General features: G+C 41.7%; 1 protein-coding gene across 1 annotated transcript in view; it reads left to right on the top strand.

The window, feature by feature from the left end:
- LOC132829124 (SURP and G-patch domain-containing protein 2-like) overlaps positions 1-17,237 on the top strand; it is a 42,576-nt gene that overhangs the window by 14,603 nt on the left and 10,736 nt on the right. The window contains exons 4-6 of the mRNA XM_060846446.1: positions 8,494-8,708; positions 14,788-14,911; positions 15,743-15,960. Of these exons, the coding sequence (XP_060702429.1) occupies positions 8,494-8,708; positions 14,788-14,911; positions 15,743-15,960 (557 nt within the window). The remainder of the gene's footprint in view (positions 1-8,493; positions 8,709-14,787; positions 14,912-15,742; positions 15,961-17,237) is intronic.

Here is a 17,237-nt window from a genome sequence, read left to right as displayed (position 1 = left end):
AAGCCTCCTTCTTCCTCTTTGCTAGACATTCAACCTCCCTCGTCAACCAAGGTTCCCTCACACGACCATCTCTTTCCTGCCTGACAGGTACATACATATCAAGGACACGTCGTATCTGTTCCTTGAGAAAGTTCCACATTTCAATGACATCCTTCCCTGACAGTCTATGCTCCCAACTTATGATCCTCAGATCCTGTCTTGCAGCATCGTATTTACCCTTCCCCCAATTGTAAAACCTACCCTGTTGCACGCACCTATCTCTCTCCATAACCAAGGTGAAGGTCACAGAATTGTGGTCACCATCACCAAAATGCTCACCCACTAACAAGCCCATCACTTGTCCCGGTTCGTTACCAAGTACCAAATCCAATATGGCCTCCCCTCTGGTCGGACAATCTGCATACTGAGTTAGAAAAGCTTCCTGGACACGCTGCACAAACACCGCCCTGTCCAATCTACTTGATCTAAAGAGCTTCCAGTCAATATTTGGGAAGTTGAAATCGCCCATGACTACTATCCTGTGGCTTGTGCACCTTTCCAAAATCTGTTTCCCAATCTGTTTCTCCACATCTCTGCTGCTATTGGGGGGCCTATAGTAAACACCCAACAAGGTGACTGCTCCTTTCCTATTTCTGACTTCAGCCCATACTACCTCCAAAGGCAAATCCCCCTCGAACTGCCTTTCTGCAGCCATTATACCATTTCTAATTAGCAATGCCACACCCCCTCCTTTTTTACCACCCTCTCTAATCTTACTGAAACATCTGTAACCAGGAACCTCCGACAACCATTCCTGTCCCTCTTCTATCCATGTTTCCGTGATGGCCACAACATCGTAGTCCCAAGTACCGATCCACGCCTTAAGTTCACCCACCTTATTTCTGATACTCCTTGCGTTGAAGTATACACGCTTGAACCCATCTCTGTGTCCGAAAGTATTCCCTGTCAGTGCTACCTTCTCCACAGCCTCCCTACATTCTTGGACATCCTGAAAAAAATGCTGCAATGTAATGCAAAAATCTTGTTTTGTTGCCCAATGTTTAATGATCATAGACTTGATGTATTTAGCATACATTCTGTTAAATTGGTTAATCATGTACAATGGGGTGATAATGGGATAAGGGTCACTCTCATCTTAGTCTTTAAAGAATTTGCCAATTTATTGTGGTCAGTCGTTCAAAATTATTTACTTCAATACACCGTGCACTATGTCAACAAAGATCATGCTTGTTATGTTGCTAAGTCACCAAAAGTTGGGAAATTTGGAGGAGTGATCAGTCACAAGGTTGCAGTCCTTCCTATGCACTGAGAATAGGTCTGTTACTGCATTCATTCAAGGACTGGATGGAATATTGAATGGGTGTCGCTGCTTTGTCCAGTGCTCAGGTCGGTACATTTTCATTCTCATGCATTCACGAGGCATTGAATATCCTGTTTCATCCCTATCCAGGACACAGATTCATGTGCCAGCTGTGAGTTCAATACCTGTGTGTCCCTGGTGTTGTATGGACATGATATCTTGGCATAATGCTTTTGATATTAGGACTTGTTTGCCCTTGAAAATATCTTGCCATGATATACTAAGTTTGTGTCTGTTTCACAAGAATGAACAAATCTTCTCAGCTACTTCTTTTAAAACTGTCAAGTCACCCTGTCTGGTAGTCTTTTGCATCTCTTGTAGTTGCTTATATTCACCAGTTGCCAACTGTCTCTGGCCGTTGGGGACAAAATCACTCTTGAAAACGTCTTCAACTTCGTAACCTAGAGCATCATCATCTAGATCAAAAAGATATCTTGGATCGTGTGTATATTGGATAATCTGCTCGATGTGGCAGACTTAATCCACCTGATCCCTGTCTTCAAAATCAAATGCCTGCATCTCTTCAACTGAAAACCGATGTGGTTGTGCATTCATTAGTGGTTTACAGCCAATTTCTGGTGGCCTATAATCTGTTTCAATGATGAATTTTTTGCTAAGTAAGTATCTGTGAAACCTTTATAATGCCAAATACTAGAACTAGTATCTCATGCTCCATATTGCAATAGTTGACTGGTGTGGAAGACAAGGTTTTCAAATCAAAAATAAATAGTTTTCTCACTCTACAGGGTGCACACACCCAGGCCTTTTTGTAATGCATCCACTTCAAGAATTGTGACTTTCTTGGGGTTGAAGAACTGCAGTAGGCAAGATTTTGCTGAAAGAGCCTGCTTGAGAGAATCAAAGATGTCCATGTGTCTTGTCTGATGGAGGGGAAGTCTGTCAGCAGAGATGCTTGTTCCACAAAGCTGAGAGGAAGCTGAAAAATCCTGAGGAAACATCACAGATCTTCTTTATCCTGTGGGGTCAGCCTTGGGTAAGCATTGTCAATCTTACCTGGATCAGGATGAATTCTATGAGTGGAAGTCAGTGAATCCAAAGAATCTCATCTGGCTGCTGATGGTGCTTTTCAATGTCAGTCGTGTCATTACATATTCATCAATGGGTGAAGGTTCTAGTTCTGCTGTCCCATCTTTGCTATTATGATCATGATTTAAAAAGCAACACAAAGGCAACCAGCTGTATTTTCAGTAATCCTATCTAGGATGTACTGGAATATGTCTTAACAAACCTAGAGCCCAACTAACCATCGGAACCAGTACTATCCAGACGGTGTGTTAAATGTAGTGAGCTCTTTAGATTTTTCTGCTAAATGGCATTGAATTGTGGAGGCAACGAGCTCCTGCAGTAGCTACGCACCCTTGTCTGTGCAAGTTTTGAGAAGATTTGTAGCTCAGGTTGAGGTTTTGGATGTAGGTTTGCTCGCTGAGCTGAAAGGTTCATTTCCAGACGTTTCGTTACCTTACTAGGTAACATCTTCAGTGTAGCTCATGTAAAGCAATGCTGAAAATTCCTGCTTTCTATTTATATATTTGGGTTTCTTTGGTGATGTCATTTCCTGTGGTGATGTTATTTCTGGTGGTGAAGTCACTTCCTGTTCCTTTTCTCAGGGGGTGGTAGATGGGGTCTAACTCGATGCGTTTGTTGATAGAGTTCTGGTTGGAATGCCATGCTTCTAGGAATTCTCGTGCATGTCTTTGGGCAGAATGGGCACCCAATGAACACAGTCTGCCGATTTCTCAGCAATAAACCCAAACAGGCAGACAAAACATGTCCAGAAACCCTAGCCACTCTCCCCTACATCAAAGACATCTTGGAAATGACTGCCAGACTACTCAGACCCCTTGGCATCATGGTAGCCCACAAACCCACCAACACACTAAAACAGCAGCTAATGAACTTGAAAGACCCTATACAGACAATGAGCAATACTAATGTCATTTACAAAATACTGTGCAAGGACTGTAACAAACACTGCGTTGGACAAACAGGCAGAAAACTAGCCACCAGGATACATGAACACCAACTAGCCACAAAAAGACATGACTCTCTCTCACTAGTATCCTCACATACAGATAAGGATGGACACTACTTCAACTGGAACGATACATCCATCCTAGGACAAGCCAAACTAAGACACACACAAGAATTCCTAGAAGCACAGCATTCCAACCGGAACTCTATCAACAAACCCATCGAGTTAGACTCCATCTACCACCCCCTGAGAAAAGGAACAGGAAGTGACTTCACCACCAGAAATAACATCACCACAGGAAATGACATCATCAACCCAAAGAAACCCAAATATATAAATAGAAAGCAGGAATTTTCAGCATTGCTTTGCATGAGGTTCACTGAAGATGTTAGCTAGTAAGGTAACGAAACATCTAGAAATGAACCTTTCAACTCAGCGAGCAAACCTACATCCAAAACCCTTGTCTGTCTTATCAGAAGGAAGGTGGCATCCAAAGAGCGCTCCAAGATGCCCCAGATGTGAGCATTTTCAAAAAAGGGAACAAATCTGACTGTGATAAGTACAGGGGAATCTTCTTGCAGTCGACCATTGGAAAAGTCATTGCCATGGTCTACTTCAGCTGTCTCCTTCCAGTGGCTGAGGAATCACACTGCGGCTTCCAGCTATGGAGGGACACAACAGACATGATTTTCACTGCGTGATAGCTATCCTCGATCTATCTCGCTGCAAAGCTTCACCTCATCACTGACCAGTTCATAACTGGAGTGGAGCTAACCTACAGAACCAGCAGGAAATTGTTCAATCTCAACTGTCTTCAAGCCAAAGTCAAAGTAACTTAAACCACTGTCACCGAGCTGTAGTATGTGGATGATGCTTGTGCATGTGCAAATTCAGAAGACAAATTCCAGACCATCATCAGCACCTTTAGGGAGGCATATGAGAGCATAGATCTCACCCTGAACATCTGCAAGACAAAGATCCTCAACCAACCTGACCTGGCATTGCCGATCATCAAGGTCCACAGGGAGGCCTTAGAGAACGCTGGCCACTTTCAATTCCTTGGGTGTCCTGCTGACTAAAGCAGTTATGAATGAAGAGATCCATAACTCCAGTGAGCTAGCGCAGCCTTTGCTTGTCTGAGGAAAAGGGTATTTGAAGATGACAACATCAAATCCAACACCAAAATAATGGTTTTACAGAGCTGTGGTAGTTCCTGCTCTTGTTTATTGGTCTGAGACGTGGACTGTCTACAGCAGACATCTCAGGGTGTCGGAGCAGAATCACCAATGCTGCCTGCTGGGAGGACAAATGCAGCAACACCAGCGCCATTGACCAGACCAACATCGACAGCATTGAGGTACTGACCACCCTTGATTGGCTAGGCGCAATGGCTGCATGAACAACGTGAGACTCCCCAAGCAGCTGCTCTACTCCCAGCTCTGAAACAGCAGGTGAACTCTACGTGAACAGAGGCAGCACTTCAGTGATACCCTCAAGACCTCATTGCAGGGATGCCACACTTCTCCAGACACCTGGGAATCACTGGCCAAAGGCCGTCCAACATGGAGGAGCATTCAGGAAGGTGTCAAACACCTTGAGACTTTGTCAAGAAAAAGCAGAAGCCAGGCCAAAGCACTACCACACCTACCCCAAGTGCAGTAGAGTCTACAGAAGCCACATTGAACTGTATAGCTACCTATGGACTCACCCAGCGAGTGGAAGAGAGTCATCTTCATCTCTAAGGGACTGCCAGTGATGATACTAAATATCCATGCTTCAAATCTTGTTTTAAAAAGGATATTACTCTAGCATACAATTAGGAGTAGGAGTAGGCCATTTAGCTCCTTGACCTTACTCCAACACAACTTCCATTGAACTCTATAAGCAAGAGTGGAGCAACTAACTACAGAGCACTGATCAAGCACAAAAGTCTACAAGATATAGTCCTCACCATGGTTCTGCATGGCAATGAATCATGGGTTCTGTACCACTGTTGTGTATACCTTCTCGAGTATTTCCATCGGGACTGCCTCTGCACTGACCTTATAAAACATTGAAGTTCAGCATTGAGACCATCGTATGAGAAAGTTAATTGCATTGAGAGGGTCACATTGCCTGTGTGGATGACCATCATCTATGCAAGATGATATGAGCTGTACCCTGGTATATATGTGGCAGATCAGCCATTGCCAGTGGCACGTATGGGTCATGTGTGGCAATCCCTGGAGATACTATGTAAGGAGTGCTAAGGAGGCCATTGAGACTGAGCAAAAAGCCAGCATGATAGCAAACAAGAGGAGAAAGATAGATCTAATTGTCCCCAGTAGCTGCCAAAGTTTAAGAATGCGAGGCAACATTATTGAAAGATACAAGATTCTTCTGTGGCTAGACAAGTTAGGTCAGAAAAGATTGTTTCTTCTTGTGGTAGAATCTAGAACCAGAGGCTCGTCCATTTGAAAAGACGAGGAATTTCTTCTCGGAGTAGTGAATCAGTGGAGTTGTTTACCAAGGAGGGTTGTCAAGGCTGGGTTCTTAATTGTATTCAAGAAATAGATTTTTAATTAGTAGGGGAATCAAGAGTTATGAGGAAAAGGCAAGAAAGTTGAATTGAGGATTATCAAATCAGCTGTGATCTCATTGAATGGCAGAGCATTCCCAATGGACCAAATGACCTATTCTGCTCTTATGGTTCACTTGTACCCACTGTCGGAGAGTTTGTTTGACTAACCACCAGCAGGCCTGCTACTAATGAGTTCAACCTTCCTAAAATCTTCAATCCCTTAAAAGTGCCAGGAGAAGAAGAGTAAATTCAATGGTGGTGTCACTGGATACTTAGTCCACAAGTAAGTGTTTGCCTTCCATTCCTCTTTGGAGGCTTCTGCTTCTTTTCCCTAAGTTGAGTGCAGTGCAATTTTTGTTTGTTCCTTTTACTGGTTTTACATCTCCCTCCTTTTAGTTTTCTATGTTGTGCTTCTATTGCCTTTTTATTTTTCTAAAATTTTTCCCTTCACTGACCTTGGTCTCTTTAAGAACCACACTTGTGGTTTGAAAATTGTAAGCTTTTAGTTTTAGGTTCTGGTGATAAGTTGTGTATGCGTGGAGAGATTATGTCAAGTGGTTTTTCTTTTATCTTTACACTGATTTCGAATGATTTCAAATGTTGGAATCAGCCAAGAATCAACAGGTAATGTCTTCTCAGTGTAGAAAGTATTTTAGTAGTGTTTGTAAGTGATATTTCTTGTAAGGGGGTTGTGTGGCTGTACTTTTGGAGTCTTTTCAATGCCACTTTTTAAAAATCAGAACTTCAAGCTCTTGGTTCTATTTTCAAAGAAAGAGAACTCATTGGTAAGGGTCTGTAACATTTGATGTTGATTGTCTTGGTAACTTCAGCCTTTTATGCTTTAAGGAAAAGGACTCCTGGAAATTTCTTGCATTCTGAAGGAACTCTGATTTTATTTAAAATAAATTTGCTCTGTTTTCTAGCTGATCAATGCCATATCTACAGACTTACAGAACTATCTGTCATCTCAGAACTGATGCTGCTTTTATGCTGCTGCTGATCTGATTTCTCTGATGTTTGGAACTGTTGCCTAGTTTGTTTTCAGTCACTTTCCAAATATCTGCACTGCTGCTAACTAGGATTTGGGTTTTGCCTCCAGCAGGGTATCTTTACCTGATAGCAACATAAAAAGTAGGAGCAAGTGAAAGCTATTCAGCCCTTCAGACTTGCTTCACCATTCAACTGATCATCCAACTCAGTACCTTGTTCCCATTTTCTCCCTATACCCTTTGGTCCCTTTAGCCCTAAAGAAAAATATCTAACTCCTTCTCAAAAACATTCAATGTTTTGGCCTCAACCACTTTCGGTGGCAGAGAATTCCACAGACACACTGCTTTCAGCAAGAAGACGTTTCTTCTCATCTTAATCCTAAAAGTCTCTATATCCTTATATTATGACCAATGGTTCTGGATTCTCTGGGCATTCTTCCTGCGATTACCTTGCCTAATCCTATTAGAATTTCATAGGTTTATGATGCAGCAATGCTTATATTATTCCTTGTAACATGAGGAACCAGATGTGGGTTATATAGTTTGACAAATCCAATAGATGTTTAATACGCCTCATTAATATCTACAAATGTTACTTTCACAGGCACATCAGTGTCTGGGCTAACAATAAACTGTTAGAATACAACTGAGGACCACAGTTCCAGTTCATGCTTCAAATGAAACCATAAGATGCAAGATACAGCATCAGAATTAGGCTATCAAGTCTGCTCCGCTTGTTCCCAAGGAAGATGGAGCTTGCAATTTTTTTGCCCTCTAATCAAACCTTGATCCAGTGATAATATGATGATCATGGCTCGTAAAGGTATATTGGCATACTGACAATTACATAATGTTTCAGGTTCAGACATTTATCAGAGTCATGCTAGTGTTCTGATGAGGTTTCAGATCTTTTATCCATCAACTGTTTTTCTCCATACTGACCTTGCTGGTTATTTCTAATGTTCCTATTTTAATTTAAGAACACACAAAACAAGCAAGAATAACCATCATGAGCCTGCTTCTGGAATTCAGTCAGATTATAGCTGAACTTTGACATTGGCTCTACATGTATTGAATCCCTTGGTAGTCGAAGGTCTATTGATCTTAATCTTGAATGTACAGCACATAACCAAGCATCCACAGTTATCTTGGATAGAAAATTCAATTATTTAAAACTCTCTGAGCCAAGAGAATCTCACATCTAGAAAGGATAACTTAACCAAACCATTTTGTTTTCTTTATTTTGTGGAATGTGAGCACTGCTGGTAAAGCCAGCATTGGTTGCTCATGTCTAATTGACTTTGAACCATGCAGCCTGCTTGGTTATTTCAGAGGGTAATTATGAATCAACCATATTATTGCGATTAAATTGTAGGCCAATTTGAAAGGTAAGGGCAAAAGGTTTCCTTTTCTGAAGGGCATTATTGAACTAGATTTTGTGAATATGGCAATCAATGATAGTTTCATGGCACCATTATTCAGACAAGCTTTCAATTCCAATTTAGTCATTAACTGTAAGTCTGGCCCAGAGTGGGTAAAGTAGAAAAGGGAGATTTATTTGCTAACTTTTTTTAAAAATTCTATTTTAAAGATTTTTGCTTGACCCAAAAAGCAACGAGTACAAGTACTATAAGCAAAAAGTGGCACAGTTCTCTAAAGAAAACACCAGCCAGTCAGGCATACCTGCTGCTGTTGAGAACGAAGGGTCAGAATGCAACACATCCACGGATAACACATCCAGTGGTCTCCAAGCTGAGTTCCTGACAGAGGTTGAAAGTTCAGCAACTTGTTCGACTGCAGAAGAAGGTATGGATGACATAACTGTTGTAAGGGAGAGGCTAGTCTGATTGCTATAAAGAAAAACAAGACTTGCATTTACTTAATGCCTTTCAGAGCATCCCAGAACACTTTACAGACAAATAAGTACTTTTGAAGTGCAGTCACTGTTTTAATATGGGAAACACAGCAACCAATTTGTTCACAGCAAATTACACAGATGACAATGTGATAATGACCAGATAATTTTTGTTTTTAATAATGTGCTTATCAGCTAGGACACCACAGGGAACATTCTGCTCTTCAAAATAGCACAGTGGGAGCTTTTAAATAATAATGTTTTATCTTCCTCAGCACAGCACTGAAGTTTCAGTGAAGGGTTTATGCTCAAGTCTCTGGAGGGAGACCCAAGTCAAAGAGGTGCCAGAAGACTGGAGGTTGGCTAACATGGTGCCACTGTTTAGGAAGGGTAGTCAGGACAAGCCAAGGAACTATAGACCAGTGAGCCTGATGTCGGTGGTGGGCAAGTTGTTGGAGGGAATCCTGAGGGACAGGATGTATATGTATTTGGAAAGCAAGGACTGATTAGGGATAGACAACATGGCTTTGTGCGTGGGAAATCATGTCTCACAAACTTGATTGAGTTTTTTGAAGAAGTATCAAAGAGGATTGATGAGGGCAGAGCAGTAGCTGTGATCTATATGGACTTCAGTAAGGTGTTCAACAAGGTTCCTCATGGGACACTGGTGAGCAAGGTTAGATGTCATGAAATAGAGGGAGAACTAGCTATTTGGATACAAAATTGGCTCAAAGATAGAAGACGGAGGGTGGTGGTGGAGAGTTGTTTTTCACTGGAGGCCTGTGACCAGTGGAATGCCACAAGGATCGGTGCTGGGTCCTCTACTTTTTGTCATTTACATAAATGATTTGGATGCAAGCATAAGAGGTACAGTTAGTAAGTTTGCAGATGACACCAAAATTGGAGTTGTAGTGGACAGCGAAGAGGATTACTCAGATTACAACAGGATCTTGACCAGATGGGCTAATGGGTTGAGAAGTGGCAAATGGAGTTTAATTCAGATAAATGCAAGGTGCTGCATTTTGGGAAAGCAAGTTAGCAGGACTTATACACTTAATGGTAAGATCCTAGGGAGTGTTGCTGAACAAAGTGACCTTGGAGTGCAGGTTCATAGCTCCTTGAAAGTGGAGTCACAGGTAGATAGGATAGTGAAGAAGGTGTTTGGTATGCTTTCCTTTATTGGTCAGAGTATAGAGTACAGGAGTTGGGAGGTCATGTTACGGCTGTACAGGACATTGGTTAGGCCACTTTTGGAATATTGTGTGCAATTCTGGTCTCCTTCCTATCGGAAAGATTTTGTGAAACTTGAAAGGGTTCAGAAAAGATTTACAAGGATGTTGCCAGTGTTGAAGGATCTGAGCTACAGGGAGAGGCTGAACAGGCTGGGGCTGTTTTCCCTGAAGCGTCAGAGGTTTAGAGGGTGACCTTATAGAGGTTTACAAAATTATGCGGGGCATGGATAGGATAAATAGGCAAAGTCTTTTCCCTGGGGTCGGGGAGTCCAGAACTAGAGGGCATAGGTTTAGGGTGAGAGGGGAAAGATATGAAAGAGACCTACGGGGGAACCTTTTCACTCAGAGAGTGGGACATGTATGGAATGAGCTGCCAGAGGAAGTGATGGAGGCTGGTACAATTGCAACATTTAAGAGGCATTTGGATGGGTATATGAATAGGAAGGGGTTGGAGGGATATGGACCGGGTTCTGGGAGGTGGGACTAGATTGGGTTGGGATATCTGGTCGGCATGGATGGGTTGGACTGAAGGGTCTGTTTCCATGCTGTACATCTCTATGACACCATGACTCTATGACTAGGAGCAGTAGTCGGCCATCCGAGTCTGGTCTGCCATTCAATAAGATCGTAGCTGATTGTCTTGTGGCCTCAGCTCCACTTACCCGGCCTCTCGCCCTAACCCTTAATTCCTTTACTGTTCAAAAAATTGTCTAAGCTTTAAAAACATTTACTGAGGAAGCCTCAACCACTTCTCTAGGCAGGAAATTCCATAGATTCACAACCCCCGGTTGAAGAAGTTCCTTCTCAGTTCAGTCCTAAATCTGCTACCCATAATCTTGAGGCTATGCCTGCTTGTCCTAGTTTCACCCGCCAGTGGAAACATCCTCTCTACTTCTATCTTATCTATTCCCTTCATTATTTCATATGTTTCTATAAGATTTCCCCCCCCCCCTTCTAAATTCCAATGAATGTAATCCCATTCTGATCAGTCTCTCCTCATACGCCTACCCCCTTAACTCCGGATTCAACCTAGTGAACCTCCTCTGGTGTCAGTACATCCTTTCTCAAGTAAGACAGAAACTATACACAGTACTCCAGGGGTGGCCTCACCAGCAACCTGTACAGCTGCAACATAACCTCTCTGCTTTTAAACTCAATCCCTTTAGCAATGAAGGACAAGTTTCCATTTTGCCTTCTTAATTACCTGTTGCACCTGCAGCCCAACCTTCTGTGATTCATGCACAGGGACACCCAGGTCAGTCTGCACAGCAGTGTGCTGCTATTTCTTACCATTCAAGTAATATTCCTTTTTACTGTTGTTCCTACCAAAATGGATGACTTCATATTTATTAACATTTGTACTCCATCTGCCAGACCTTTACCCACTCATTTAAAACTATCTATGTCCCTTTGCAAAGTTTCACAGTCCTCTGCACACTTTGCTCTACTACTCATTTTAGTGTCATGTGCAAACTTTGACACTCCACACGTGATCCCCAACTCCAAATCCTCTATGTAAATTGTGAATAGTCGTGGTCCCAACACTGATCCCTGAGGTTCACCACTAGTCACTGATTCCCAACCAGAATAGCACACATTTATCCCCGCCCTTTGCTTCCTGTTGGTTCACCAATCCTCTATTCATTGCTAATACATTGCCCATAACACTTTGCATCTTTGTCTTATGCAACCGTCTTTTGTGTAGCATCTTGTTGAATCCCTTTTGGAAATCTAGGTACACCACATCCACTGGGTCCCCGTTGTCCACCATGTTCATAATGTCTTCATAGAATTCCAAAAGATTTGTTAAGCATGACCTGCCCTTCATAAACCCACGCTGCATCTACCCAATGGGACAATTTCTATCTAGATGTCTTGCTGTTTCTTCCCTGATAATAGACTCGGGCTTTTTCCCCACGATGAAGTTAAGCTAACTGGTCTATAATTCCCCATCTTTTGCCTACCTTCCTTTTTAAACACTGATGTCACATTTGCTGTTTTCCAATCTGCTGGAATTGCACCAGAGTCCAGTAAATTTTGGAAAATTATCAGTGCATTTGCTATCTCGCCCGCCATCTTTTTTTGCACTGTGCCATGCATTCCATCAAGGCCAGGAGACTTGCCTACCCTCAACTCTGTTAGTTTGCCCAACACTACCTCTTTCGTGATAATGATTATTTCCTGTTCCTCACCTACCTACGTCTCTTTGTCAATTACTGACATGTTATTCATGTCCTCCACTGTGAAGACTGACACAAAATACTATTCAGTGCCTCGGCCATTTCCTCATATCTCATGACTAATTCCACCTTCCCATCCTCAAAAGGACCAATGTTTACTTTAGTCACATTTTTGTTTTGTATGTTTATAGGAACTTTGGCTATCTGTCTTTATATTCTTAGCTAGTTTTTTTCTCATAATCTATGTTACTTCTTATAGCTCTTCTTATGGCTTTCTGTTGACCTTTAAAGCTTTCCCAATCTTCTAGTTTCCAACTGATCTTGGCCACTTTGTATGCTTTCCCTTTCAATTTTGATAGCCTCCCTTATTTTCTTAGATATCCATGGCAGATTACTGCTTTTCCTATAGTCCTTCCTTTTCACTGCAATATACTTTTGCTGAGCACTTTGAAAAATTGCTTTGAATGTCCTCCACTGTTCGTCAATTGTCCCACCAGTCTACTTTATCCAACTCTTCCCTCATCCTATTGCAGCCTCGTTTATTTAAGCACAGGATCCTTGCATTATAAGTTATGAAACTTATTATTCCTGTCGCATTGCACAGGATCAGATTGAGGATAACGTGCTCTCTCATCGGTTGCATTACATACTGCTCAAGATAACCATCACGGATACATTGAATGAAGTCCTAGTCAAGTCTGTCGTTGAATCCTGACTGACGTGGTTCGACCAATCAACATGTAGATTAAAATCCCCCGTGATAATTGCCATACAGTTTTAACAGGCATTAGTTATTTCTTTTGTTTATTGCCTATCCCAATGTGTTGTTATTTGGTGGCCTATAGACCACACTGACCTTTTCTTCTTAGAATTTCTAATTTCTACCCAAATGGATTCAGCTTTATTCTCCATAGAACTTATCATCGCTCACCACCACCCTGATGTCATCCTTAAATAGTAGAGCTACACCATCTCCCTTACCTCGCTGTCTGTTCATCCGAATAGTCTGGGTCCACAGCCTTCTGCATCAGGCAAGAGTGCTAAGCATTGAGCCACAACCAACACAAAGTTATGTCACAGTATTGTTGATTTATATTGTGGCAGCATTTGATGTTAGATCCTTCTGAAGGTCTTTGGCTGTATGATTACATGAAAGGTGTTATATAATGCCAGTTATGTTGACCTTTAGGTTTTGCCTGTTCAAAGAATTTTAAATTAATTTGAAATGTCACTGATCTGTTGCACCACATCTGACCTGCAACTTGAGTCATTTAGGCACTTAAGTAAATTTAGTTAAATTGCCTCTGCTTACTAATTCATCCATTTAATCAGCTGATTGCAAACCCAGGATAAACAACTAGTTATGCGATGGAGAACATCTGACTTGTACGTCATTCTTAATTAAGGTTTCTGTAGAAGCAGATTATTGACGGGTACTGAATTGAAACCAGACTCATTATTAATATGTGATAAAAGTAAAGCTATCTATTCAGATTACAGACTAGAGAGGTTTTACTGGTCTGAGGCAAAAGAGCTCATGAAAGAAAGCTTAAATTCTTGTTTAGGAATAAACAATTCCAATTTATATGATTTAGTCAACAATTATAGGTATATTAACATATAAGACATAAGACATATGTCTTATATGTTAATATACCTGCACGGTGGCACAGTGGTTAGCACTGCTGCCTCACAGCGCCAGAGACCCGGGTTCAATTCCAGCCTCGGGCAACTCTGTGTGGAGTTTGCACATTCTCCCTGAGTCTGTGTGTGTTTCCTCCGGGTGCTCCAGTTTCCTCCCACAGTCCAAAGATATGCAGGTTAGGTGAATTGGCCATGCTAAACTATCCATAGTGATAGGTGAACGGGCAAATGTAGGGGAACGGGTCTGGATGGGTTGCTGTTCAGAGGATCGGTGTGGCCTTGTTGGGCCGAAGGGCCTGTTTCCACACTGTAAGTAATCTAATTTTTTAAAAAAATTGTGTGCATTGTCATATAAAAGGAATAAGACAACTAATGGTTCACAAGGACTGTTTAGATTTGTAATTGTCTTAAGGTTCTGAGCTCAGATTTATAACACCTTTTGAGTCCATCATTTTGACCAGAAAAGTGATGTTGATGCAAGTAATGTCTGTAAAGCACTGCCAGATATGCTGTATGCTGAATACATGTCCATGTTTAAATATCATTGTTTTGCAAAATAAGTTATGAATCAAATCTCAATTCTCTAATGTTATCCTGAAGAACACTAGGACATAAGATTTTGTTTTCCCAGTTGTCTACCATATCCAAAAGGTCTTTTATCCAAAGGTTTGTTCCTGAAAAAGACCACCTCCATGGCCAATCTTCCAAGTATTTCATCACCAAGGCTGATCTGTCTGCCTCTGCCAACATGCACATTTTACATTAAAATTACAGAACTGCATAACTATTTACGATTCAAGGCACGGCTAGTCTATGTCTTGGAGTCATTTAGCCCTCCATGTTAGTTGTGAATGGTGTGAGGGAGTCCATGATGAATTAGGTGAGGAAGTGTAATTTTAAAAATTTACAGCAAGTCACTGCTGTTCTCACTGAGTGATTAGTGCTTTCTGAAACTAAACTTGCTTTCTCTGTAGGTGATTCTCTCAGTGACACCAAGACAAAAACCACTGCAGAAAAACTGGCCAAGTTTGTGGCTGAATGTGGCCCAGACCTTGAAGAGATTGCCATTGAAAACAACCGGGATAATCCAACCTTCTGGTAAGAGTACAGAGACTGATGTGTCAGAGACCCAAGGGTGTATGACAAGGCTTGGCCCTAGCCATAGTTGGGGAGGAGTAACCTTCAACTGACCAACCCAAGAGGGTCAGTGTAACTTGTATGCTGTTATCATCTAGCAACTAGAACAATGGGCCAGTTAGTTCATCACAGCTGGTTTGCTGGCTGTTTTTATCTGTTTTTGAAAATGCTGAAGTTGTGAAGAATGATTTCTAATTGATAGATTCTTTTTAGACCAGAGTGAATGATTTTAGTACAGCTCCCCACAATATTTCAAGCGAAGTCCCTGTTATAATGTAGGAAGTGAAGCAGCCACTATTAACATGGCAGGATCCAATAAATATCAAGGTGGTAAATGATCAAATAATCTGGTTGTAAGCAGTTGCGTGAGAGAATGCTGCCCTGTTGTAGATGCCATCTTTCAGATGAAACATTAAACCAGGACCCTTTGTGGAAATAGCCAACTCTTAGAAGAAGAGAATGTTGGGTACCTGGTCCAGTAATCACCCCCTTGGTCAGTATACAAAAATAGGATTACCTGGTAATTAATGCATTGCAGTTGGAGAGATCTTGCAATGTGCAAAATGTCTGCTGAATTGATCACATTACAACAGTTAAGATAAAACTCTTCAAGGATAATTCACAGCCTGAGGTCAAGATAGACATGATAGGTTGTTGTCCTTAAACAATAGACATGAGAGTACATGATGTCTGCAGCTTTTCACCATCCTCTTGCTCAAAGCAGACATGCTGATTTGTTTTTTTTTGGAGATGAGGTGATCACAGTGGTTCCTTTTTCTTGTGTGTCTGCAGGTTTCTGTATGATGAGAATAGTTCTTACTACAAATACTATAAGGAGAAGGTGAAGGAATACAGTGGGATGATAGAGAAATCCGATACTTCCATGGATCCTGCACCAGAGGGAGTATCTTTGGGGCGTTCAGTTCTTCCCAGAAAACGGAAAGGCCTGACTTTGAAAGTGGGCATGCTGCCTCCGAAAAAAATCCGCCCAAAGGCTGCATCATCGCCAGGTACACATTGACAAAGTGAATCAAATTATTTTTGTTTCACAAAGAAGTATATATCATGGAGTCATTGATCAGAGATCAACGCAGTAGTTACTGCATCGGGGAGGTGATTGCCTTGTGGTATAATTGCAAGACTATTCATCCAGAGACCCAGATAAAGTTCTGGGGATCTGGGTTCAGATCCCTCTGTGGTAGATAGTGGAATTTGACTCCCAAAACTATCTGAAATTAACAGCCTTATGATAATAATGAAGCCATTAATGATTCCTGATGAAGGGCTAATGCTCAAAACATCAGTTCTCCTGCTCCTCGGATGCTGCCTGACCTGCTGTGCTATTCCAGCACCACACTCTTGACTCTGATCTCCACCATCTGCAGTCCTCACTTTGTCCCACCATTACTGATTGTCAGAAAAACCCATCTGATTCACTAATGCACTCCAATGGAGGAAACTACCTTCCTTACCTGGTCTGGCCTATATGTGACTCCAAACCCACCAGATTTTGTTTTAAATTGTTTATCCATGGTGGTTTGTAACTTGCAGTTGATTTGGAATTAGTTTAATTTTTCTCAACAAGTTGCTGCCTCAGATCCGCAGTTTTTAATGGTAAAAAACAAATTCTGTGAAAGTTCCTGGTAGGTCACTTGCTCATGTTCCAGACTCAAAACCACCTCAATACCATGCAGAAGTGTCAGCCTGCGTTATGTAAGCAAGTTGAATGGTGTTTGAAACAACTGCCTTCTAGCCTAGATACAATTAAAGTACCTGAATGAAGCTTGACATAGTTGCTGAAATCTGTGTAGCAAATAGGTTTGACATTTCAATATACTTGTGACCCATTTGGGTCAGTCTTAGTTTAGCAACAATGATTGCTCTCTAGGTTGTGTATCTTTATAGGATTCCACGCACACTGCCCTATATCAGATAGTGCAATAGTGGCACCCAGAGGTTAAACAAGCAACGTTCCTGGGACATGGACCACATTTTGTCTTTCAAACATCTATTTCCTTATATGCCCCACTAGACATTAGTTCCACACTGAATGAAGTTTCAACAATTTAAGAAGCTTAATTTCACAGTTTGGTGAACATATGGAGCAACAGATATGAATAGATTCGCTTAAGATCAATTAGCAAACCTTTGTTCACAGAATATTTGGAGGGATATGGGCCAGGTGCTGGCAGGTGGGACTAGATTGGGTTGGGATATCTGGCCGGCATGGATGGGTTGGACCGAAGGGTCTGTTTCCATGCTGTACATCTCTATGACTATGACTCTA

This window comes from Hemiscyllium ocellatum, chromosome 28 (genome assembly GCF_020745735.1).
Source record: "Hemiscyllium ocellatum isolate sHemOce1 chromosome 28, sHemOce1.pat.X.cur, whole genome shotgun sequence".
Classification (NCBI taxonomy): domain Eukaryota; kingdom Metazoa; phylum Chordata; class Chondrichthyes; order Orectolobiformes; family Hemiscylliidae; genus Hemiscyllium; species Hemiscyllium ocellatum.
The sequence above is the reverse complement of the archived record's forward strand: the minus strand, read 5'-3'. Positions and strand labels throughout refer to the sequence as shown.